This window comes from Vigna angularis, chromosome 9, assembly GCF_016808095.1.
Source record: "Vigna angularis cultivar LongXiaoDou No.4 chromosome 9, ASM1680809v1, whole genome shotgun sequence".
In the NCBI taxonomy this organism is placed as follows: Eukaryota; Viridiplantae; Streptophyta; class Magnoliopsida; order Fabales; family Fabaceae; genus Vigna; species Vigna angularis.
Window position 1 is genome coordinate 15,202,368 of NC_068978.1, and position 27,730 is coordinate 15,230,097.

Genomic DNA, 27,730 nt, shown 5'->3' on the forward strand with positions numbered 1-27,730 from the left:
ATTTTCTCTGTTTTCCCCTAATCTGACGACTCTCTAAGGGAATTGTTTTTCGTTCGCTATCGGTGTGGGTGTTAACACATCGGCAAGTGTACCGAATTGTATCAAGTAATATAAAATGGTAAGACCAAGTATCATATCCCAGAAGACTCACGACACTAGACAGTCATGTAATACCTTAATTAATTAAGACTTCAGAACAATTTCATTGGTTTACAATGCAACATGTAGAAAAAGTAAATATGAATGCAATTTGATCAATTGGGGAAAAACACAAAAGTGAATGGATGATTTTGATAATATGAGATGAGTATGTTGTTGGGGTATAGATTTCACCATCCTTACTCTCATGCATATAAGAATTCATCTTCTTCATTTAATTGTTAACGTCACTATCTAATTTACTTAAAACCTGATCCCTCGATGAAGAAAGTTTATCCTTAATTATTAGACCACAATCCCTTGCATCCCTAATAATTAATTTTGCATTACGAACAGAAGCTTCAGACAACCAAACCTCCTATCCCCATCTCTAGGCAATATTGCTTTTGGGAGAAATTCTCCAGATCGTGGTTTCTAGGTATTTCTCAATAACAAAGAAGACCATAAAATCATGCCATGAGAGTTTATGAAAGGAGAAAATTCCTAACAATTAATGAAAGAAGCATATAATAATTCAGAACAAATTCAAGTACATGAGAGTTTAGAGGTTATATCTTCCCCAACAACAAATGAGTTTAGTTCTCCATAATCATGGAGAAACTAGGTGTACAATGGAATGAAAGTGTCAATACCAAATTTCGTCCGGGTAAATAAGATTTCACAAAAAATAAAAAAAAACATAAAAACACCAAAATGAAAAATACTATTTATTTTACTTTTTGCACCCCTAAATTTTCTTTTAAACACTTAATCCAATGGCCCAAAATAATCTCACTTTTTTTACTTCCTCACCACTCATCTTTTCTTATCACACCCCATTCTCCACATCACCATCCACCTCACCCTCCACATCATCTACCTTTTTCATTTACTTTTTCCACATCATTTCCATATTAATTTTATATATCAACTTTTCTAATTATTCCACTTACATTTTTTAATTATATCTTCTCCATCAACATTTTTTATTATCCATTTTTCTCCACCTTATTTTTCCACCCACTTTTTATATTATTTCTTTCACTTATTTTCCACATTAACTTTTACTATTCACTATATTTTATTTTACCTACTTTCTCCACCAACTTTTTATATTATTTCTTTCACTTAATTTTCATACCTAATTTCTCCACCACCTTTTTATATTATTTCTTTCACTTAATTTTCATACCTAATTTCTCCACCAACTTTTTATATTATTTCTTTTACTTATTTTCCACATTAACTTTTACTATTCACTATATTTTATTTTACCTACTTTCTCCACCAACTTTTTATATTATTTCTTTCATTTAATTTCCATACCTAATTTCTCCACCACCTTTTATATTATTTCTTTCACTTAATTTCCATACCTAATTTCTCCACCAACTTTTTATATTATTTCTTTCACTTATTTTCCACATTAACTTTTACTATTCACTATATTTTATTTCACCTAATTTTTCCACAAACTTTTTATATTATTTCTTTCACTTATTTTCCACATTAACTTTTTCTATTCATCTTTTTTTTATTATATTTTATTTCATCTAAATTTTCCACCAACTTATTATATTATTTTTATTCATCAACTTTCTTCATCCTTAACTCTATAAATACCTACATTCTCTTCACTTCACAAAAAAAAAGTTACATAATATCCATCTTCTTTCTCTCACACACCAAACCTCTTCATCCTAAAACTCTACTTCATTTTTCTCTCACATTTTACTATCTCTCTATACATATAAAATCTCATACCACATTTCTACTACAAATTCATCTTCTTCACCATCAATCTACCTCTTCTCACAACTTATTACAAGCAAAGTCTTACTTCATCTTTCAAATCCTTAACAAGGTACACATTTTCTTTTCATTCTACTTATATTCATTTTGATCATTTTTTAGTTTATAAATTTATCCTATTTTCTACCACGATTTTATCCTATGCTTTTTAATATTTTTACGTCATAGATATTTCAACTCACCTCTCTTTCTTAATAAAAAAATAAAAAAATATAAAACTTTAAAAAACATGTAATAATAAATATCGGTATGAGTACTCGTGCGATCGTACGCATCAGCCTAGTACTCGTTACCCAAAATATAAAAAAAAACAAAAAAAGCCGTATGAGTGCTCGTGCGATCGTACGCATCAGCCTAGTACTCATTACGCAAAACAATAAAAAACAAAGAAAAAGCCGTGTGAGTGCTCGTGCGATCGTACGCATCAGCCTAGTACTCATTACGCAAAACAATAAAAAACAAAGAAAAAGCCGTGTGAGTGCTCGTGCGATCGTACGCATCAGCCTAGTGCTCATTACGCAAAAAAAATCTAAACATTACATCAAAAAATACCAAAAAATATAAAAATCTTCAAAAACTAAAAACATCCACATTTTCAAACAACAATCAATATTGCTAGCTAGAACTACGTGATCCTTGATTCTCCATCAAAAGTGGAGATACGTAGGAGCAAGGCCAGTCCTTGTCAGGCTCACTCTCCCAAAAATCCAAATCATCTTCCAAACAATTTCTCAAACAATTTTCCAAACAATTTTCTCAAGCAGTTTTCTTAAAAAGAACTACGTAACCCTGATTTCTCACTCTGCATGAGATACGTAGGAGCAAGGTCAATCCTTGTCGGGCCCAAAAAGCTAAAAAATATTGTTTGTTTCTTTAGAGTTTTATTTTAAGGGGAAGTTAAACATTTTGAAAACCACATCCACATTCGCGCATTTAGTTAAAGGTACTGCCTTAAGGCAGGCGTTGTAGGGTGCTAATACCTTCCCTACACGTAACCGACTCCCGAACCAAGAATCTGGTTCTAATTGACCATGCCTTATCATTTTATGGTTTTTCCGTAGTTTTCCAGAATAAACTATGGTGGCGACTCCAAAATCTCTTTTGCAAAATAATTAAATTCTTTATATTTTTCGGATCGTCGTCCCGTCGCGATTCCGGTTGCGACAGATGGCGACTCCACTGGGGATTATGGAGAGTCAGGCCATTTAATTAGATAAGCGAATTCGATGTGGTTTTTCTTTGTGTTTTTATTTCCTTTGTCTTTATCTATGTTTAATATTTGGAATAATTGCATGTGAGTTATTTTTACTTTTTCTTTATGTTTGAAATAATTGTTCCTTATCTATGTTTGATATGTCTGCTTATTTGTGTCTATTTTTGTAATTGTTTTGCATTATAATCTCCCTCCACACAATATGCATATCATGAGTGAGGCCCTATACCCGGGTCTGAGCGCAACTTAGAAATAGATGGGGTTGTGTAGCGGTGTCACTCTGGGATGTACTTCCTGTCTGGCTATCGTGAGAACTCCAGCTAGAGTCTGTTCTCTTCATTTGTGTCTCCACATCTAGTTGATTACTCTGACTGTTGTGGAGAAACAGTGAAAAGAGCCATAGCTCTAGTGGCCTTGATTTAAGCATTAGGGAGCTATCCTTGTGAGTGCATGTATGTGGTCTTAGAACTTTAAGTACCATCCTTCGATTAAGACACGAAAGGGAAATCGTTTTTGTCATTTCTTTTTCATCTTTTCTTTGTATACATCAAATAAATGTACCATATAAAAAAAAAACGTAAAAAATTTAGAGCAATAAAAATGTACATGTTCTGATTCATATGTATTTTGTTTCGCATTTATATTGTTATCGAGTTCATGGAATAATTCTCAAGAAAATAAAAATAAAATTGTCAAATAAAAATAATGTTTTTGAAGCAAAATAAAATTGTTTGGTCCAATGACTTAACTGGATAAAAAGAACCAAATTTGTTTATCATTGATTAGAAATATTTATCAGACTTTCATGATATGAAAATGTTCAAGATCATCATTTGTCCACGATCCCCATCGCCTATTTTAGTTCGTAAAAGTAAAATTGTCATACAAGAAGCAGTTCTTAGGTTCACCAGTTTAACCTTGTTTAACCCGGTGTGAAACTCAAATCATGATCCATTATGAGTTTAAACCTTGTTTGTCTTAACCCAAGTCGTGTCGAGCCTTGCCCATCACTCGTGTCTAGGTATGAACCTTGTGTTTGTCATCAACCTCGTTTTCTAACCGAGTCATGTCCAACCTTAAATCTTCATTCATTAAGAGTATCATTATTGGTTATCAGCCTCTCTGTGTTTAAGCCCGAATGCGTCTCCCGTTTACAAATATCATTCGTTTTCAAGGTCATTAAGAGTCAACCCAATCTTCCATTTCCACCTCCATTCAAGTCATGTTAAACATGTGTTTTGTGTAGGGGCATATTTTCGCGTCTGTCTTAATGTGAGTTCATTTTGGTCAATTTTTAGACTCTCGACGCATAAGCTTTTCCAGATTAGGGGCAAATTCGTGTTCATGTCTGTTTACCAAAAAAAAAATCTTGAACAATTTTATACATGATTATTCAGATGTTTTTTTTAAATTCAATGATAAATTAATTCTTTTTCTTTCGGACCAAGTAAAAGAAGAGGAAAATTTTGAGAAGAGTTCCATGAACCCAGATTGCATAACATGTGTAAATTAATTTGTGTATATTTTTGAACATGTACATAAAAAATATATTTAATTTAGCTTTATTACAAATAAAGGCCTTCATGTGGCCGAAACAGAAAAACAAAAATTACAAAAAAGTAAAAAATTTATAAAGCGTTTGGAGATCTCTCAGGTCATTGTCTTTTGCCAACCCTCTCGAGTTCGGTAGAATGACAATCTGCACAAAAAGTGGTTAGATCTCAAACAACAAAAATATAACAAAAACACATAATAATAAGGGAAACATTAAACATACATATTACGGAATTCATCCAAGTTCGACCATTGACCGTAAAAAAAAAAAAATAATAAGGAAAGAAAATATAAAAAACAAAAGCAAATAAACAATGTTCAAGATTCGATCACGGGTGATCGTTAAGTTACAGACCATGAAAATAAATAATAAAAAAAAACGGAAATTCAGCGAAAGTATTCCCGAGCTGGTTGCGGTGGTCTGAGGGAGAGCTCCGTCGAGGGAGCTCTGGTCCGGAATGTGAGAAGCATGGGTGGAGCAATTTGTCGTCCGTCCCTGTCGTCGTCAATGATGATCGGAACGGGGAACAAGTTCAGCAGCCTCGGCGCCCTCATGATCACCCAGTCGTATTCTGTCCAAAAAAAATAAATAAATAAATAAAAAAATAAAAAAATTTGTCAATAATAAGATGAGGAGAAAATTTTCAAAAAAAAATGATGGAGGTGATCAGGGTACTTACCATACATGTATAGCGGCAGTTGTGAGAACTGAGTGCCGGTAGGGTCTATCTCTGCTTGTCAGCGCCTGACCCGATTGCCGTGGTTGTTAAACCAGCAGTGCACATTGTATTCAGTAGCGTCTGCGAAAACTCTTAGTCGAGACGCAATCTCGACAACTTGGGCTCTGCTGGGATGTGTGACCCCGTAATTGTAGATATGGGTCATCATTTTGACCTGATCTTCAGTAGGTCTCCACCGCTGACTGGTGTACCTCTCCATCTCCATCTCGTTCATCTTTCCTCTCTAAGTTTTCTAAAACACAAAAAAATAACAAAAAGTAAAAAGAAGAAAAACATAACAAAAGCATAAAACAAAAATTTTTTTCAGTGTTTTCTTTATGTGTTTTTGTTTCCTTTTAAGTTTTTTGTCCGGTCAGTCTTTGTTATTTCGGTGCCTGGTCTCGGATCTGTTTCACGGTCCTTGCAAGAGGGTCCTAAACGGATCTATGTCCTTTTGTCCTTGTCCTTTTGTCCTTGTCCATTTGTCCATGTCCGGTTAATACAATTAAAATTCTCTTTTTAAGTTTTCTGATTTTATGGGGTACGTGGCGTTGTTCTACCCGATTGTCTCTGTCATACCTTCAAACGAAGGGAGATAAACGTCTGGTTTCCAGCCTATATACCCCTTAAGTTAAGACAGTTGTGTTTTTAAGTGTTTTAAGTTTATAAAAATGAAAAATTGGAAAAAGAGAAGAAAGAATATGGAGCGGGAAGAAGGAAAGCAGGAAAGAACAAAAAGCAGAAAAAATAAATAAATAAATAAATGTGCAAGCATGAAAGAAAAGTGAAAAGGAAAGCATAAAAGAAAACAAAGAAAAGAAGAGCAGAAAGGAAATAAAAGGAAAACAGAAAGGGAAGAGGGGAAGGAAAGCAGGAAATAAAAAAGGGCAGAACGAAAAGAAGGACGGGAAAACCGAACAACATAATGGAAAGAGAAAGCAGAAAAGAAAAACTGAAAGAGGAAAGGAAGAGCAAGAAAAGGAAAAACTTAAAGGAAAGAAAGAGGATTAAGAGCTTAGAGGACTTACCTGGAAGTGCAAGGCACACGGAAGCTCCTTGGAAGACACGGACGCCGTGGAAGGCGGGGACGGAGGAGCCTCGCAGAACTCAGACGCTCAGGGAAGAGAGGAAGAGGGAGAAAGAGAAGGATAGAGAGAGAGCGAAATCAGAAAATGTCGCTCGACCCCGAAGGGATAACCATTTTATAGCCAGAAATTTCCCACTGTGGCTACAGTTCCGGTCGCTGCAACCGTCTGGTGTCGGTCTGATCTTTCTGAGTTTTAAAAAAAATTTTGAAAATCTGAAACGGGTAGGGTTTTGTTGGGTCGATCCGGCCCAATTCAATACTTCTTGGATGACCCGATTTCACAAAAAAATAATAAAACAAAAATCAAAAATATGATAAATAGAAAATTTTCAAAAAAAATAAATAATTGGATTGATGTAAAATTTGAAGTGTTCAAAATTGTTTTTCATTTGCATGACAAAGAACATTTTTCAGGTTCATTGGGCCTCATTACCATGTTAGCCTTCTTTGAACCCAATTCTTTCTAAAATATAAATTTGAGTGAAAAATTATTTTGGCATGTTTGTAATTTCACATCACACCATTTTGTTTGATTTTTATTCCTTCTTCTTCTGCATTTTGAAAAAAAAAAAAAAAAAAAAAAAGAAGAAGAAGAAGGGAATAGTGCTCGAGCCCATTAGGCCCAATGGCCTTTGTGGTTTTTCTTGAGTCTACTTCTTTTGAAAAATGTCAAAATATATTGTTTTCACATTTTTGCGTTTGTAATGTGTCATTCTAAGACTTTTCAAAAAAATAAAATAAAAAAAGAGAATTCAAATTCCTTTTCATAATGTTTCATGGTGAAACTAAGAATAGTATTTGTTGAGTCCATCTGGGCCCATTTTCAATGTAAAATTTATCTCAGTTTTGTTTTCTCAGAATTGAAAATAAAAATATTTTCCTCATCATGTTGTATAATTTTCATAATGTCATATTTTATTCTCAAATAAAAATTTGTAAAAAATTTGATCAATTTCTTGAGTCGCATTGGCAGTTGGGTCCGTCTGGCCCATTAAGCTCACACTGCCTTGCATTCATTTCAATTTGTTTCAGGTCCAAGTTTGACCCAAGTTGCTCTATAGTCTTGTAAAATAAAGGTTGAATAAAACATTGAAAAATCAAAATCAAATCTCAAAATACAAATTTTCAACAGTATCTTTCCAATACAATTATCCAAATTGTCCTGTGTGATATTCTTTGAATTGGTAGTCAAAAAAAAAATCTGAAAAAAAAAGGAACAGTGCTCGAGCCCATTAGGCCCAATGGCCTTCGTGGTTTTCTCTCGAGTATACTTCTTTTGAAAATATGTCAAAAATGTTTTGTTTTCACATTTTTACTGTTGAATGATGTTTTGTACATTTGTTCAAATTGGCTTGTGTAATTTTCTTTGCATTTGTAACAAAAAATCTGAGAATGAAAGATGAATAGTTTTTGAGCCCATTAGGCCCTTTCGGCATATGTGGTTTCTCCTGAACCAGTGCATCTGAATTTCTGGAAAAATAAAAAAATACATGTTTATGTAGATTTTGTGTTTTCAATTCATAATTTCCTTTTTCATTTGTGTGAACAAGTATTTGTGCAAAAAAATAAAAATAAAGGAATTCAGACTCTTGTCTGAAGTTTTTGTCATAGTTGTAAAAAGAATAGTGTTGGGCCCATTGAGTCTATTTGTGTTGCAAAATTTTCTTTAGTTCGATCTTGTGAAATCCTCTCATAACAAAAAATGAAAAAAAAATGAATTTCTTTTAACTTGTTCCATAAACTATGAAAAATGAAAAAAATGTTTTCTTTGTCATCTTCTTGTGTCAAGTTCTCACGGCTCAGGTCATCTGATCCATTGGGTCGATGTGCCTGGTAAGTCCAACTTCCTTCTATGTTACTTCTCCTCAAGTCCGATCCGATCTGGATTTTCCCGTGTCGGAAGGTATAAAACAAAAAACAAAAAAAAAATCAAACCAAAATAATTTTTTTGAAAATGTTCAAACTTTTTTAGCCCAACTCGGCCCATTACATGCATATTTCTCATTAAATTCTATTTCTAAAAGATAAAAAAAATTATAATATGTTTAATATTTTTCACATTGTGTAAATAAATTAAAAAAAACATTTTTATTTTTCAAACGTTTTTCTAAATCAAGTTTTCTCATATCAATTTTTGCATTGCTCACCAAGCCTAGTTTCTGCACTGGTTCCCAATCCCTTGTTTCCATTTTAGCTCTCAAATCTCGTTTCCACATTGGCCCAGAAATGCCCATTTCCCATAGTGGCTTGCAAAGCTCAGCTTCCATGCTGACCCGCAAGGCCCAGTTTCCATTGGCCAAGAAATCCCAATTTCCCCAATGGCTCACAAAGCCTATTTTCCATATCGGCCCGCAAGGTCCAGTTTCCAGGCTGGTCCGCAAAAGCCCAATTTTCAAAAAAAAAAAATAAAAATAAAAAAAAAAAACCAAAAAAAAAATCTGTTTTTTCAACTAGCATCATCATTGTCATTTCATTTTACTCTTCTTCATGCATAAAAACAAAACGTAAAAGTTGAGTCAATTGTTTTCGATGCAAATCATCCATTTTATGAGATTTCAAAAAATGTAATGGATGTCATAATCTCCTATAGTCAAATGTTTAAGTCACATATTCTTAAGAGATATCTGTGTGTGCATTGCTTGGAAACATCATCCTTCAACCCTCGCTATACCAAGAGATTGGCCCAATCATGTTCTTGAGCCCAAATAATAAACACCAAGTTTTACACTGGGGCAGATTTTCCTTTACCTCCACTGGCCTTCATTTGGGAGATTCCTAAATCTGTTAGGACAAAACAAAAACAAGGAAAAAATAAATAAATAAAAAAAATGAATGACTCTTGTTGAGATCATTTAGTCTTGTCTCCTAATTAATCTTTTGAAAATAAAGCAATCAAAATTTGAAATGATGTGTGGCCATCTTTCTTCATCAACAAAAAAACAAAATATATCCTTTGATACCAAATTTGAGCCAATGAGAAATTTCTTTTCAAAATTTACCCAAACAAGGGTTACCATCACAGTAGAAGTCGACTCAGATTGCAAAAGAACACACTTAGTGATCAAATGAAGTAAATTCCTCAAAAGTGAAAAAAAAATGCAAAGAATCACAAAGTGATGGCAAGCAAAGAATGAAATTTGAGAAATGACAAGAAAGTCAAAACAGTTTTGACGAATAACTGATACAAAGTATATATGGTAACCCTTGTTTTTCAAATAACCCACAAAAATTTATTTGAGCCTTTATATCATTTCTTTCAATACCCTTCAGCCCAAGCCACATTACAAGCCCAGTAAAAGTCCACACAGATTGAATAATGGTTGCTTAAAGCTTAATTTTGAGACAAGACAAAATGGCTAACAATGGAGTTGTAAAAAATGATGAAAAATAAATGTCCTCGGATGAAGGGAACTCCCTATTGATCAAAATTATACAAAGGAAAATCAAGCCAATTTGGGCAATCCTTTCAAGCCAATCATTTCCATATCCATCACAAATTTTTGAAACAAATTCATGTCCCATTCAAACTCTTCCACCGAGTCTCGAACTTGGGGCAACTTTGTAAGCTTTTCATAACCTTTTCGCCTGTTCTTCAAAACCAGGGCAACTATGTGAGTTTCATATGTTTCGGCCCGGCACATTCAGAATATTGGACAACTTTGTTAATCTCACATTTGTTTCATCTGTATATTCAAAGTTCGTACCAAGACCGGGACATCCCTTGTTGGGCCTCTCAGATTTGGCCACACCGAAATTCATAAATCCACCCTCAAAACAGGGGCAGACACTTTGGGGCTTTGTATGATTTTGATTCCATCTTATCATTGGTAAACCCAAAGTGGGGGGCAATCTCTTTTTGAACCTCGCTTAATTGACTCTTACCCAAAACTAGGGATAACTATGTGAGTAGCATGTGAATATTCAAAGCTCAGGGCATCCCTTGTTGGGCCTCGCATGATCTTGGTTCGCCCCGAACTTCAAAAATCCATCATCACCAAAATGGGGCAATTTGTAAATCCCACATGATATTCTCACTCCCTGATTCATGACTTATTCCCTCACAATTCCCAGATACATTTGTCCATACCTATCTTTTTACCATGCTCCAAACTGGAGCAGCAACTGAGTATCTACAACCTCACATTGGCATTTATAACTGCTTTAAGGAGTAAGAGGCCCAAGTAGCCAACCCGGTACTCTCCAAATGCTTCCACACATTTGTCTCAACCCTTGATATCAGGCATGCATACACTGATGTTTCAAAAGAAAATGTTGAACGCACAAGTTTGAACATTTGACTTTTAGAGTTTAACATCCATCGTAAAAATAAAATGAAGGTCTAAATCTTCATAAATTTGATGATTTCAAAGAAAAGAAATTGACTCAGAAAAAAAAGTGTGTCATAGTTTCATAATCTTCCAGTAAAACAAAAATCACAACTCAACATCATGTACATATTTTCATCAATTTTGATTTTGTCTCCATGTATATTCATCAAATCTCCTTCCTTCAAAAAGACAAAAAAAATGATCATTAACATACAACAAAGTTTTCTCCTCAAATTTCAAAATTTACATCAACCATATTTCTCTTACATGTCGAGATTTCAAATCCTTGTACAAAAATGCAACACTTTGTTTATTGATTTCAAAACTTTCAAAAAAAAAAATCATCAGAGTCAATATCATGTACATATTTTCATCAACTTTGAATTTGTTTTCGTGAATATTCATCAAATCTTCTTCTTTCAAAAAGACAAAAAAAAATCAACATGCATCAAAGCTTTCTCCTGTAATTTCCAAATTTACATCAATCATGTTTCTCATTTCAAAAAAAAAAATATATAAAATAGACACTCATTTCTATCTCAAGGAAATAAAATCAAAAAAAAAAAAAAATTTCAACATCTCAAAATTGCAACAAAATCCAAATTTCAAATTCAAAACAATCAAACGATTTTACTTTCTATTTCGGCCCTCTGCAAGGCAATGGTCAAATCCAACAATCAAATTCAAATCATTCACTTCTACAGGGTTACGATCACCCTCCACGAGGTTACGACACCTCATTCACTTCCATAGGGTTACGACACCCTCCACGAGGTTATGACACCTCATTCACTTCCACAGGGTTACAACACCCTCGACGAGGTTATGACACCTCATTCACTTCTACAGGGTTACGATCACCCTCCACGAGGTTACGACACCTCATTCACTTCCATAGGGTTACGACACCCTCCACGAGGTTTTTACACCTCATCAACACTTCCACAGGGTTACGACACCCTCTACGAGGTTATGACACCTCATTCACTTCTACAGGGTTACGATCACCCTCCACGAGGTTACGACACCTCATTCACTTCCACAGGGTTACGACACCCTCCACGAGGTTACGACGCCTCATTCACTTCTACAGGGTTATGATCACCCTCCACGAGGTTACGACACCTCATTCACTTCTACAGGGTTACGATCACCCTCCAAGAGGTTATGACACCTCATTCACTTCCATAGGGTTACGACACCCTCCACGAGGTTACGACACCTCATTCACTTCCATAGGGTTACGACACCCGCCATGAGGTTACGACACCTCATTCACTTCCATAGGGTTACGATCACCCTCCACGAGGCTACGACACCTCATTCACTTCTACAGGGTTACGATCACCCTCCACGAGGTTACGACACCTCATTCACTTCCACAGGGTTACGACACCCTCCACGAGGTTACGACGCCTCATTCACTTCTACAGGGTTATGATCACGCTCCACGAGGTTACGACACCTCATTCACTTCTACAGGGTTACGATCACCCTCCACGAGGTTATGACACCTCATTCACTTCCATAGGGTTACGACACCCTCCACGAGGTTACGACACCTTATTCACTTCCATAGGGTTACGACACCCGCCACGAGGTTACGACACCTCATTCACTTCCATAGGGTTACGATCACCCTCCACGAGGCTACGACACCTCATTCACTTCTACAGGGTTACGATCACCCTCCACGAGGCTACGACACCTCATTCACTTCTACAGGGTTACGATCACCCTCCACGAGGTTACGACACCTCATTCACTTCCACAGGGTTACGACACCCTCCACGAGGTTACGACACCTCATTCACTTCTACAGGGTTACGATCACCCTCCACGATGTTACGACACCTCATTCACTTCCACAGGGTTACGACACCCTCCACGAGGTTATGACACCTCATTCACTTCTACAGGGTTACGATCACCCTCCACGAGGTTATGACACCTCATTCACTTCATCCATAGGGTTACGACACCCTCCACGAGGTTATGACACCTCATTCACTTCCATAGGGTTACGACACCCTCCACGAGGTTGTCACACCTCAATTCTCTCAGCTTTGTCCATTTGTTTTATTCTCTATTTGTTTCTTGTTTATTTTGAAATACGGACGAAATTAGTATTTCTATCTTTACTTATCTTTTACTCTGATAATATAAAAACTTTGTTTGTCATATTATCTAGTAAAATCTAAGTAAAGAGGGGCAGCTGTCAATACCAAATTTCGTCCGGGTAAATAAGATTTCACAAAAAATAAAAAAAAACATAAAAACACCAAAATGAAAAATACTATTTATTTTACTTTTTGCACCCCTAAATTTTCTTTTAAACACTTAATCCAATGGCCCAAAATAATCTCACTTTTTTTACTTCCTCACCACTCATCTTTTCTTATCACACCCCATTCTCCACATCACCATCCACCTCACCCTCCACATCATCTACCTTTTTCATTTACTTTTTCCACATCATTTCCATATTAATTTTATATATCAACTTTTCTAATTATTCCACTTACATTTTTTAATTATATCTTCTCCATCAACATTTTTTATTATCCATTTTTCTCCACCTTATTTTTCCACCCACTTTTTATATTATTTCTTTCACTTATTTTCCACATTAACTTTTACTATTCACTATATTTTATTTTACCTACTTTCTCCACCAACTTTTTATATTATTTCTTTCACTTAATTTTCATACCTAATTTCTCCACCACCTTTTTATATTATTTCTTTCACTTAATTTTCATACCTAATTTCTCCACCAACTTTTTATATTATTTCTTTTACTTATTTTCCACATTAACTTTTACTATTCACTATATTTTATTTTACCTACTTTCTCCACCAACTTTTTATATTATTTCTTTCATTTAATTTCCATACCTAATTTCTCCACCACCTTTTATATTATTTCTTTCACTTAATTTCCATACCTAATTTCTCCACCAACTTTTTATATTATTTCTTTCACTTATTTTCCACATTAACTTTTACTATTCACTATATTTTATTTCACCTAATTTTTCCACAAACTTTTTATATTATTTCTTTCACTTATTTTCCACATTAACTTTTTCTATTCATCTTTTTTTTATTATATTTTATTTCATCTAAATTTTCCACCAACTTATTATATTATTTTTATTCATCAACTTTCTTCATCCTTAACTCTATAAATACCTACATTCTCTTCACTTCACAAAAAAAAAGTTACATAATATCCATCTTCTTTCTCTCACACACCAAACCTCTTCATCCTAAAACTCTACTTCATTTTTCTCTCACATTTTACTATCTCTCTATACATATAAAATCTCATACCACATTTCTACTACAAATTCATCTTCTTCACCATCAATCTACCTCTTCTCACAACTTATTACAAGCAAAGTCTTACTTCATCTTTCAAATCCTTAACAAGGTACACATTTTCTTTTCATTCTACTTATATTCATTTTGATCATTTTTTAGTTTATAAATTTATCCTATTTTCTACCACGATTTTATCCTATGCTTTTTAATATTTTTACGTCATAGATATTTCAACTCACCTCTCTTTCTTAATAAAAAAATAAAAAAATATAAAACTTTAAAAAACATGTAATAATAAATATCGGTATGAGTACTCGTGCGATCGTACGCATCAGCCTAGTACTCGTTACCCAAAATATAAAAAAAAACAAAAAAAGCCGTATGAGTGCTCGTGCGATCGTACGCATCAGCCTAGTACTCATTACGCAAAACAATAAAAAACAAAGAAAAAGCCGTGTGAGTGCTCGTGCGATCGTACGCATCAGCCTAGTACTCATTACGCAAAACAATAAAAAACAAAGAAAAAGCCGTGTGAGTGCTCGTGCGATCGTACGCATCAGCCTAGTGCTCATTACGCAAAAAAAATCTAAACATTACATCAAAAAATACCAAAAAATATAAAAATCTTCAAAAACTAAAAACATCCACATTTTCAAACAACAATCAATATTGCTAGCTAGAACTACGTGATCCTTGATTCTCCATCAAAAGTGGAGATACGTAGGAGCAAGGCCAGTCCTTGTCAGGCTCACTCTCCCAAAAATCCAAATCATCTTCCAAACAATTTCTCAAACAATTTTCCAAACAATTTTCTCAAGCAGTTTTCTTAAAAAGAACTACGTAACCCTGATTTCTCACTCTGCATGAGATACGTAGGAGCAAGGTCAATCCTTGTCGGGCCCAAAAAGCTAAAAAATATTGTTTGTTTCTTTAGAGTTTTATTTTAAGGGGAAGTTAAACATTTTGAAAACCACATCCACATTCGCGCATTTAGTTAAAGGTACTGCCTTAAGGCAGGCGTTGTAGGGTGCTAATACCTTCCCTACACGTAACCGACTCCCGAACCAAGAATCTGGTTCTAATTGACCATGCCTTATCATTTTATGGTTTTTCCGTAGTTTTCCAGAATAAACTATGGTGGCGACTCCAAAATCTCTTTTGCAAAATAATTAAATTCTTTATATTTTTCGGATCGTCGTCCCGTCGCGATTCCGGTTGCGACAGAAAGTGATAGAAAAACTCTAGAAAATGAAGAGGAGAGCTCCCGCATCTAATTATGCCTCTAGAGAGTGGAAAAGTGTGTTTCTCCGTCTCTGCTGCCAAAAGATACAAATCTTAGGACGAAAAATTCTTAAATAGAGTAGGAAACATAGTCCAAGCCCAACGCGCTGGTGCTCAGCGCCCTTACTTAGGGTAGTCAGGCGTTGGTGCAAGAAGAGTGGCGCTTAGGGCCCCTTAGAGGGCACCCAGGCGGTGTGCGACACAAGGAGGCTGGCACTCAGCTCCCAGGAAGGGCACCCAAGCGTTGATGCGAGACTTCCTGCGTTGAGGGCTCCAGAAAAGGGCAGTCAGGCGCCCATACGAGACATCCTGCGCTAAGGGCCCCAGAAAGGGGCAACCAAGCGTCCTGCGACCTTTTGTAGCCTTCTTTTCTGGTGCTTTTTCTGTCCTTTCTGGATTCCAACTCCTTGGTACTTTAACTCCTCTTCCAAATCATTCCAATTTCCTACAAAATCAAGGGAATTAGTGATAAAAATCATAAGTTCTAACCTCAACTCTCTTTATTCATAACTTAAACTATAAACAAGAGTTCAAGCAAGTTTCTAAGTTAAAAAAGGGTTGATTTAGTATCAAAATTGAATCACAAATAATGGTGAAATCAATCGTTATCACAATCCCAAACTTGAAACTTTTCTTGTCCTCAACCAAAACAACATGTAACTCAGCCTAAACAACACTTCAATGGTTTAGCATATCACAAAGCACTTTCTTCTAGGACAAGTAATCACTCATATATGCTTATCATAAAAATATCAGTCAAGATGTACTGATACCTTAGTCAATCAAGCTCAACTATGTTGGTCACATATTCACAATATATAATAGATGCAAACTCATGAATGATCAACAACCAAGCAAGAATGTTATCGTATAATGCATGGAACAACTCCTCACCAAGGATAGTGTTTCACTCAACTCAAAGGTGTATAGTGAGGTGACACTCTTACACTCTACCATCACAATGTCAGATGAATCAACTTTTCCTTTCATTTAACCAATATCAAACACACTCACAAGCAAGTTATCATCACAACAACTTTTTGAGGCTTGTATTGAGGCTGAGCTAAGAAGAAAATTGGGTTTTCTAGACAACAAAATTCCTTGGGTTAAGAGAGTGGATAATTCATTTATTTACATTAACAATAATCTCTCTTTCTCCTTTTATGTGAGAAACCAATCTTCAATTCATTCCCAACTTTCCTTTAATTGAGCTTAACCTTTTCTTTTCTTTCCTTTCTTCTCTTTTCTTTTTCTTTTGCTTTTTGCTTTTGCTCAATGCTCTTTAATGATTTTAACAAAGTTCTTTCTGGTTTCTCACAACCCGAAACCTGAACCATTCTCCATTACCATATAAACATACTCTACTCAACTCAAGGCAAGGATTTCAAAAAGGTTTTTTGTTGTTGTCAAATTTAGGCTCAAGGTTCAAAGGATAGAGAAAAAAAACATTGCTCTTTGTTGGGTTCACATATTGGCATTGGCTTATATGGGAGAAGAACAAATGGCCTTGATCATGTGTAACAAGCAAGCAAGAGGTTTAATCATAGAAACTTAGGCAAAATCAATCATGCTTCCAAAGCAATACCATTCAATCAATCAAAGACTATTCAGTCCAAGCTCTCAAAGTTAACTCAAGTTCCACAATTTAATAACACCCTACCCCACAAATTAATCACAATTTAACTTCATGCATCTGTTTCTAACAAATATGAGCAACCACCTGTCTATGAGATTAAAGCATGCATCATCTCAACATCAATCTACAATAAAGCAGCACAAGACAATATTACTCATCACAAACAACAAATTATAGCCAAACCATTGCAACATAGTTCATTTAAGTCATGTACATCACACACTACAACTAAAAAAAAAATAAACAGAATTAAAACTAACATAACTAAAGAGATAAGTTTAGAAAGTTGGGTTGTCTCCCAGTAAGCACTTGTTTAACGTCATTAGCTTGACACCATTATACTTAAGGGTCAACCAACTCCATAACTGTGGAAAGGCGTTCAACCTCACCACCCAAATAATGCTTGAGACGTTGCCCATTAACCACCCAACTTCTTTGTGGATCATCAGAAGCCGGATCTATCAACTCAATTGCCCCATGCGTTTTGACATCCTTAATTGTAAACGGCCTAGACCACTTAGACTTTAATTTCCCAAGGAAAAGCTTTAGACGTGAATTGAACAATAGCACCTTCTGCCCTAGATGAAAAACCTTCTTTACCAACTTCATGTCATGATAAAATTTTACATTTGCTTTGTAATTCTTGGAAGAATCATAAGCATGCAAACACATCTCTTCAAGCTTAAGAATTTGCCTTCTTCTTCTATCAGTAGTATCAAAGGGATCAAAGTTTAAGAATTTTAAAGCCCATAAAGCTCGATGCTCCATCTCCACTGGCAAATGACACATTTTTCCATAGACTAACTGAAAAGGAGATAACCCTATAGCAGTTTTCATTACAGTTATGTATGCCCAAAGTGTCATCTAGCTTTTGAGACCAATCCTTTTGTGATGAAGCAACTGTCTTCTCCATAATCCTCTTTATCTCCCTATTAGACACCTCAACTTGCCCATTTGCCTGTGGATGATAAGGTGTAGCCACTTTATGTCTCACACCATAATGCTTGAGTACTTTTGCAAGCTGGGCATTACAAAAATGAGATCCTCCATCACTGATGAGCACTCTAGGAGCTCAAAACCGGGCAAAAATTTGCCTTTTCAGAAATTTAATAACGGTGCTAGCATCATTATTGGGATAAGCAATTGCTTCTACCCATTTACTCACATAATCTACTGCCACCAAGATATATTCATTATTGGAAGATGGTGGAAAAAGCCCAACAAAATCTATACCCCAATAATCAAAGACTTCCACCTCCAAAATGCCATGTAATGGCATTTCATGTCATCTTGAAATGCTCCCAATTCTCTAACACTTATCACAATTTCTAGCATTAATATGAACATCTTTAAACAGGGTAGGCCAATAAAATCCTGATTGGAGAAATTTTGCAGTTGTTCTCTCTCCATTAAAGTGCCCCCCATAAGGTGAATCATGACAATGCCAAAGAATTCCTTATGTTTCTTCATTAGTAATACATTTCCTCAAAACATTATCTGCTTCAATCTTAAACAAGAAATGATCATCCCAAATAAACTGCTTTGCATCATGTAAAAACTTCTTTTATTTCTAGTTAAAATCCTCTGGAATTACTCCTATAACTTTAAAATTTGTCATGTCAGCAAACCATGGCCTTTGTTGAATATACAAGAGTGTTTCGTTTGAGAAGGATTCCCAAATTTATTTTTCCTTACTCGTAACTTCTTTACTAAGTAGTCGAGACGAATGATCAGCAATCAAATTCTCATTACCCTTCTTGTCACGGATGTCCATATCAAATTCTTGTAGTAAGAGTACCCATCTAATCAGGCACGGTTTAGAATCCATCTTGGTTAACAAATACTTTATAGCCACATGATCCATGTATATGATCACTTTAGACCCAATGAGATAAGGTCTAAATTTCTTCAAGGCGTACACAATAGCAAGGAACTCCTTTTTCGTAGTGGCATAATTCAACTGGGCTTCATTCAAAACTTTGCTCGCATAATAGATAGTGTGAAAAACCTTTTCTCTTCTCTGGCCAAGAACAACACCTATGGCATAATCACTAGCATCACACATTAACTCAAAGTCTTGATTCCAATCCGGAGCTACAATCACTAGGCAAAAATCAGTTTCTTCTTCAAAATATCAAAGGCCTTAAGACATTCATCATTCATCACAAAAGATACGTCTTTGACAAGGAGATTGCTTAAGGATTTGACAATCTTAGAAAAGTCTTTAATGAATCTTCTATAAAACCCAGCATGCCCCAAAAAGCTTCGGATTCCCTTCATATTTGTAGGTGGTGGAAGTTTTTCAATGATTTCCACTTTAGCTCTGTCAACCTCAATTCCCCTAGAAGAAACTTTGTGACCCAAAACAATACCTTCAATCACCATAAAATGGCACTTTTCCTAGTTAAGAATAAGGTTTGTCTGAGTGCATCTTTTAAGAACAGTATCTAGATTAGATAAGCAAACTTGAAAGGAATCACCAAATACCGAAAAATCATCCATGAAGACTTCCATGCATTTTTCTATCATATCCGCAAAGATTGCCTGCATACATCTTTGAAATGTGGTTGGAGCATTACACAATCCAAATGACATTTTTCTATAAGCAAAAATACCGAATGGACAAGTGAAAACTGTCTTTTCCTAATCTTTTGGGTCCACCACAATTTGATTGTAACCTGAGTAACCATCCAAAAAGCATTGAAAAGCTTGCCCAGCCAATCTCTCCAACATTTGAACCATGAAAGGAAAGGGAAAGTGATCCTTCCTTGTAGCCTTATTCAACTTTCTATAGTCAATGCACATCCTCCACCAAGTAACCATCCTAGTAAGTATGAGCTCATTCTTTTCATTATATATAACCGCCATCCCACCTTTCTTTGGCACCACTTGTACTAGGCTTACCCATGCATTATCAAAAATAGGATAAATTATACCAGCCTCTAGTAGCTTTAGAACTTCTTTTCTAACTTCCTCCTTCATTACAGGATTCAGTCTTCTCTGTGGTTGAGCGACTGGTTTATAATCATCTTCCATGAATATTTTATGCATGCAATAAGTAGGGCTTATAACTTTAAGATCCGAAATTGACCATCAAATGACTCCTTTGTTGGCTTTCAATACTTCCACCAGCTTTTCTTCTTCTTTGGAGGAAAAAGAATTATTGATAATGACTGATTTATTCCCACCTTCTTCTAAGAAAACATACGTTAAATGTGGTGGTAACATCTTCAGTTCTAGTTTCTTTTCCTTGACTTTCTCCTGGGTATTGATTTCTTCAATTTCCGAGTCATTGAAAGGAATTTCTTTTAATGCATCCAAGTTAGTCAAGCACTCCTCAATCAGTTCCTCTTCCTCCTCATTCACCTCTTCACTCGCATCAATGAGCGCTTTCTCTAAAGGAGAAGAACAACATACCATCTTTTTTTTAATCATACATACTTCATCAAGTGCATCAAGATGGAAACATGCCCTACCATCATTTGGATGAGACATAGCTTCAAACACATCAAAATTCACTTCTTCATTTTGCACTCTCACCTTGAGTTTACCATTTTCCACATCAATTAAGACTCTGGAAGTCTTCATAAAAGGTCTCCCAGGAATAAGAGGCACATCTACATCCTCCTCCATCTCCATAATAACAAAATCCACCGGAAATAAAAACTTGTCCACTTTTACAAGTACATCTTCAACCACCCCATAAGGGTATTTCAAGGATCTATCTACTAATTGGAGAGTCATCCGAGTAGGCTTGAGTTCCAAACCTTCAATATTTTTAAACATAGAGAGAGCCATCAAATTGATGCTAGCTCCCAGATCAATCAATGTCCTTCCAACAGCTAATTTCCCTATAGTGCATGGAATGGTGAAGCTACTAGGATCTTTAAACTTCTGAGGTAGGAGCTTCTGTATGATAGCACTACATTTTCCCTGTACTTCAATAGTCTCCTCTTCAATATATTTCCTCTTTTTCGTGAGGCGTTCCTTAAAAAATTTAGCATATGAAGGCATTTGTTGGAGTGCTTCAGAAAAGGGTATGTTAATCTCCAATTTCTTGAAAATTTCCATAAAACGCTCAAATTGTTTTTATTTCTCCTTCCTAGAATAATTCTTTGGGTAAGGAAGGAGTTTTTCAAATATATTTTTCTTTTTATTCTCATCCTCTCCTTCTACTTTCTCTCTTCCCTCATCTTTCTCCTTTTCATTTCTCTCACTCTCCTCTTTCTCTTTTTCAACTTCGTCTTTTTTCACTTAACCTCTCTTTTTCTTTTCTCTCAATTTTTCTTTCATCTAACACCTTGCCAATTCTAGTAATAATGGCTTTACGCTCCTCCCTAGGGGTAACTTTAGTATTAGGCCCAAAATCTTCTATCTTCTTAACTAGTTGACCAACTTGTATCTCCAACCTTCTAACTGCAACTTCAGTACTTTTGTGATTGGAGATGGACACTTGCATAAGCTATTGAAGTGTGTCATCTAGCTTTGTCATTCTGTCAGATAAGGAAGGTTGTTGTTGCCATTGTTGTTGTGGTGGTCTATTGAATTGCCCAACTTGTCCTTGACCCATACTTAGGTGAGGTTTCGACCCTTGATTGTAATTACCTGGACGAAACTGATTACCATGACCCATAAACTTGACTTCCTCTTGGGTATCTTCTGGCATAACACATTGACCATTAATATGATCACCTCCACACAACTCACAAAGTTGATTTTGCACGTGAGAAACATTCTGCAACTCTTTTGGAAATTGAGAGATTTTCTTCATCAGAGTCTCCAATTGTTGAGCCATAATTTTATTTTGCGCCAACAGAGCATCTTGAGATTGTAATTGTAGAACTCCTTTATGTTGAAGTTGAGTTCTTTCAATATGCATCTCATTATCAATCAACTCACAGGCTTCCTCTAGAGTCTTGCACTTGATATTACCTCCAGCTGAGGCATTCATCATCAATTTAGTCTTTGAGCTTAGACCTCCAAGGAATAGAATGACTACTTTAGGATCATCAAAACCATGTGTGGGTGTCTTCTGCAATAAACCTTTGAATCGGTCCCATGCTTGACCTAATGTTTCATCTATGCCCTACATGAAAGAAGAAATTTCTTGTTTACCTTTGTTTACCTTTGTTTACCTTTGACTGTGGGAAATATTTGTTCAGAAATTTTACAACCAGTACTTCCCAGTCAGTAAAACTGTTCTTTGGAAAAGAGTTCAACCACATCTTAGCATTTCCTCCCAAAGAGAAAGGAAACAAGCTAAGTCTAATAGCTTCATCTAGCACGCCATTAATCTTCACAGTATTGCATATCTCATTGAATGTGGTCAGATGCTCATATGAATTTTCATGTGATAATCCATTGAATTGGTTGCTTCTTCACCAATTGAATCAAAGCAGGCTCACTAGTACAGTCAAAGGAAATGGCATCGGTTATTTTTTCCCATAGGCAGCGGTTCCTCAATCGAGGCATATACTAACGAGGTAAAAAGTCTTCCTCTTATGCCTTGGTTGTGAACTGAGTTAGTATCTTGTCCTCTACTGCCTCCGTTGGGACCTAAACCGAGGCAGTAGAGTGGTTTTTATTTTTTTTTCTGGCCACACCTTGTGGAGCATGGGGAAGTAGAAGTACGTGTAGAGAGTGGTTACAGAGTGATACATAAACATTGGGAATTTATTATGAATTTGACCTCTTAAATTTTTCTATTTCTTTGCAGAAGCTTTGAAGAAAGCAAACAATTGATCTTTGGGAGGCAGGCCCTCTTTGATGACAGGGTGATTCACAAACTCTTGGCTCCATTTATATAACTTGGGAACTTTCTCAAGGGTAAGCAATTTCAACCTGCAATTTCCTGCAATATTTCAACCCAATATCCAATGAAATTGGCAACAATATATACCAATCGTATGCTATCTCCTCCAAAGAACCTCTTCTCCTTCAGTGCTTCCTACAAGATCTCCAAAGCTTCCATGGCTTCCTCCATTTCCTTCTCTCGCCCCTTCTCATCACTCCAGCACGCATTCCATATTGTAGGTAAAATCTACAAAAATAAAATTGAATGATGAGTTTTGAAATTGAAGATAGTGTTAGAAATATAAGGTAAAGCATACCTTATCGTCTAAGGTCTTAGCCCAGAAACGTGCCAAGGCTTTGTCATAAGGGTGTTGAGGCAAGAGGGGGTTATTATTCCAAGTCTCATTGATGTATTCAACAATAAGAAGCGACTAAGCTAAAGGGTATCCATTATGGACAAGAACAGAAACCTTCTTGTGAATAGGGTTGTATTTGAGCTCAACCTTGTTGCTAAATGGGCTCGCCCACTTGCCCAAATCACCAAAAATCACTAACCTCATGCGAGCACAAAGAACCCAAAAATCCCTAAACAAAACCCTCGCTTCCAAACGCAGAAGCCCTCGTCACGCCACCGTTGCACCATCACCTCGCCCTTGTCGCTCCATCGTTGCACCTTTACTGTGCTAAGGACGATCCCCTACGAAGGTGAGATCCACCACCAATTGATAACAAATGAAAAATCGTTATTTTTATACTTAATTTTGATATTAAAAACAACCTTTATGACTTAGAAACTAGTTTGAAATGATATTTTTGCTTAAGTTTTGGAAATAAGAGAGTTGGATGGGTTTTATGCTTGGTTTTCCTTATTTTGGCAGGAATTAAGATGAATTAGATGAAAAAAGTTGAAGTAGTAAGGAGCTTGACTCAGGAAAGGAAGTAAAAGTGCACAAAACAAGAGTTGCAGTCACCACTGAGCGGAACTTTTACCGCTGAGCGGTATTCTGAAGCACCGCAGTCACCGTTGAGGGCTAAAACTACAGTTGAGCGCCATTTAGAAGAACCACACTTACCGCTGAGCGCCATTTAATTGGGCTTTGGCCTATTTTCTATAATTTTTAATAAACTATATAAGGGTTTAGTCGACCTAGGGTTGGTATTTTTAGATAGAAAGAGGCGAAATCACACTCTCGTCAACCCTTGGAGGCGGATTTTGGATGCGGAAGCTCCTTTCTTCAAATTCTAGGGTTCTATCTTTCATTCATTCATTGTTTTTCATCTAGTTTCACCATGTCTATGGTGAACTAAACCTCCATTGTTGTTGGGGAACCGATGTAATCCTTTGAAACTCTCATGTATTAAATTGGTTCTATATTTTATATGCTTTGCTTCATTAACTGTTAGGGTTTTTTCTCTTTACTCTATGCATGCTTTGTTTAACTCGTTCAATTGCATGATCATTGATGTTATCTATATGGACACATATAGGTAAATCTAGAACTGGGGAAATTCTCCCGGAAGCAATATTACCTAGACATAGGAATAAGAGGATCAATTGCCTTTAAGCTTCTATGCGAATGTAATGCATGAATAATTGCTAGGGAGACAAGACATTATAAACTAGTGATTAGAAGTAGGCTTTATTCACCGAGACATCGAGTTTAAGGTAAATTAGAAAGTGGCATTAACATTAATGAAGAAAGATGAATTCTTGAATACATTGTAGTGGATAGGATGAGTCAGAAACCCCAACAACATAATCATTCTTATTTTATATCAATCTCTTTTTCATCTTTCAATCCAATTGATCAAAAACTTGCATTCATGTTTATTTTCCGCAATTCAAACACAATGATTTCATTTACAAGTCTAATTTAATCAAGAAATCACATAACTGTCTAGGCCGTGAGTCCTTTGGGAAACGATACTTGGTCTTACCATTTTATTATTACTTGATACGATTCGGTACACTTGCCAAGTGTTAACACTAGTTGCCAGCCACCGCCAACGAAGGTGAGATCATGCCTGAGTCGCGCCTCCCATAGTGTCGCCAAGCCCTAAACTGAAACCCTAAATCGAATCGCCAAGGCCAAGCCACAGTGTCGCTAAGCCCCAAATTGAATCGCCAACGCCCTGATGCCACATCCACGAACAAGGGTCATCACGCCGCGAAGACGAAGTCGCGCCAGCTGCCCTTCCCTACGCGAAACCGCGTCTGAAGCTAAAAAGAAAGAAGGAAGAAGAGAACCCAAAGATGAACCCAAAGACGAACCCAAAACGGAAAAGAAGAAGAAGAAGAAGAACGACCCATGCGCCACCGCGAGCCACCACGAACGTCGCCTGGTTGCGCCATCTCCACATCGTTGCCTGGTCGCGAGAGGAAGAAGAACCAATAATTAAGGCCAGAGTTTTGAAAATGAAATTTGATTACCCCTTACCCCTTTCGGACCGAAAGTACTGGAAAAATAGGGTATTTTGCCTCGGGTCCCAATGGACTGAGGCATTCTCAGGGTGTTAGGCATCGGGTGGGGTTTGAACCGAGGTCATATTGTCTATATGCCTCGGTTCCCCTTAAATCGGGTCAAAAAAGTTAACTTAAACTACAAAAATGCCACCGTTTTCTTATAGATTTCGGTTCCGCCTCAACCGAAGCCTATTGTGCGATTTCAAATCCAGTTTTTTTTACTAGTGGCTTCATCTCCATATTTGCAGCCGGCCTTGCAATACTATTAAAATAATGACGGCCAATAACTGTTGCAAAATTTGCTAGAGTACGTCTACCATTTTGCTCTTCAGCCATATTTTATGTTTCGTAGTCAGATCTTTGAGGTGACGGCAGTTGAAGAGTCTCAAGAGAAGGGGAAATTTCTCTGGACGTCCTGTTCCTCCTTCTTCTTCTACTATTGTCCAAACCTGTTAGAAGAGGTTTAAAAATTTTCGTGCTTCTAGTCCGAATTGTACCCTGCATACACTAGAGAACAAAACACTAAAGCACCCAATTAGCACAAACAAATAAAAACAAAAAATAATATAAACAAAAATTAAACAATAAAAAAAAATAAAGTCTAATCGGTTAAGAATCACACAAAAGTATACTTTAAACCACGAGTTCCCGACAACGACGCCAACAACTTGTTAACACATCGGTAAGTGTATCAAATCGTATCAAGTAATATAAAATTATAAGACCAAGTATCGTATCCCAGAAGACTCACGACACTAGACAGTCATGTAATACCTTAACTAATTAAGACTTAAGAACAATTTCATTGGTTTAGAATGCAACATGAAGAAAAAGTAAATATGAATGCAATTTAATCAATTGGGGCAAACCACAAAAGTGAATAAATGATTTTGATAATATGAGATAAGTATGTTGTTGGGGTTTAGATTTCACCATCCTTACTCTCATGCATATAAGAATTCATCTTCTTCATTTAATTGTTAACGTCACTATCTAAATTACTTAAAACCTGATCTCTCGGTGAAGAAAGTCTTTCCTTAATTATTAGACTATAATCCCTTGCATCCCTAATAATTAATTTTGCATTACGAACAGAAGCTTAAGACAACTAAACCTCCTATCCCCATCCTTGACAATATTGCTTTTGGGAGAAATTCTCCAGATCGTGGTTTCTAGGTATTTCCCAATAACAAAGAAGACCATAAAATTGGGCCATGAATGATCAAAACATAACAAGCATAGAGCAAAGGAGAAAATCCCTAACAATTAATGAAAGAAACATATAATAATTCAGAACAAATTCAAATACATGAGAGTTTAGAGGTTACATCTTCCCCAACAACAAATGAGTTTAGTTCTCCATAATCATGGAGAAACTAGGTGTACAATGGAATGAAAGTGATAAAAAAACTCTAGAAACTGAAGAGGAGAGCTCCCGCATCCAATTCTACCTCTAGAGAGTGGAAAAATGTGTTTTTGCGTCTTTCCTGCCCAAAGATACAAACCCCAGGACGAAGAAATCCTTAAAAGTAAGAAACAGAGTCCAAGCCCAACATGTTGGCGCTCAGCACCCCTACTTAGGATACCCAGGCGCTGGTGCGAGAGGAGTGGCGCCTAGGGTCACTCAAAGGGCGCCTAGGCAGTGTGCGAGACAAGGAGTCTAGCGCTCAGCACCCCAGGAAGGGCGCCCAAGCGTTGATGTGAGACTTCCTGCGCTGAGGGCTCTAGAAAAGGGCAGTCAGGCGCCTATAGGAGACATCCTGCGTTAAGGGCCCCAGAAAGGGGCAACCAAGCGTCTTGTGACCTTCTGTAGCCTTCTTTTCTGGTGCTTTTTCTTTCCTTTTTGGATTCCAATTTCTTGGTACTTTAACTCCTTTTCCAAATCATTCCAATTTCCTACAAAATCAAGAGAATTAGTGATAAAAATCATAAGTTCTAACCTCAACTCTCTTTATTCATAACTTAAACTAAAAACAAGAGTTCAAACAAGTTTCTAAGTCAAAAAGGGATGATTTAGTATCAAAATTGAATAACAAATAACGGTGAAATCAACTGTTAACAATTGAAGAGTGATAGTAATGACCTGGAAAATGGAACTAACCAGATTTGAATGTTTATGGATGATTTTAAAGATTAGTTTGTAAGTAGAATACTGTAGTCTGCCTAATAGTAATTGTCACTGCTGTCATAAGCCCTTTAGTCTACCTAATAAAAATGTTATGCACGTTTGATTGTGTAATTGGATAAAAAATACAAATGACACTTGATTTTGTCAAGTACTTTCCGATTGCCTTTTCCTTCGGTAATTACCGACGATATTTTTCTTTGGTAATTATTGACGACCTTTTCCTTCGATAATTACCGACCACCTTTTCCTT

At 36.2% G+C, this 27,730-nt stretch overlaps 1 protein-coding gene and 1 pseudogene across 1 annotated transcript; both read right to left on the minus strand.

Annotated features, from left to right (window-relative positions):
• Positions 1 to 20,188: 20,188 nt before the first annotated feature.
• LOC108346497 (uncharacterized) lies at positions 20,189 to 21,166 on the minus strand. Its single transcript, XM_017585576.2, has one exon. The coding sequence runs from the start codon at positions 21,164 to 21,166 to the stop codon at positions 20,189 to 20,191; it is 978 nt and encodes a 325-aa protein (XP_017441065.2).
• Positions 21,167 to 22,797: 1,631 nt separating this feature from the next.
• On the minus strand, positions 22,798 to 23,448 carry LOC108346496 (probable glutathione S-transferase; annotated as a pseudogene).
• Positions 23,449 to 27,730: the final 4,282 nt, after the last annotated feature.

Bases quoted from the DNA above. Each gene is read 5' to 3' on its own strand.
- LOC108346497 (XM_017585576.2), bottom strand. From the start codon at position 21,166: ATGGAAATTTTCAAGAAATTGGAGATTAACATACCCTTTTCTGAAGCA.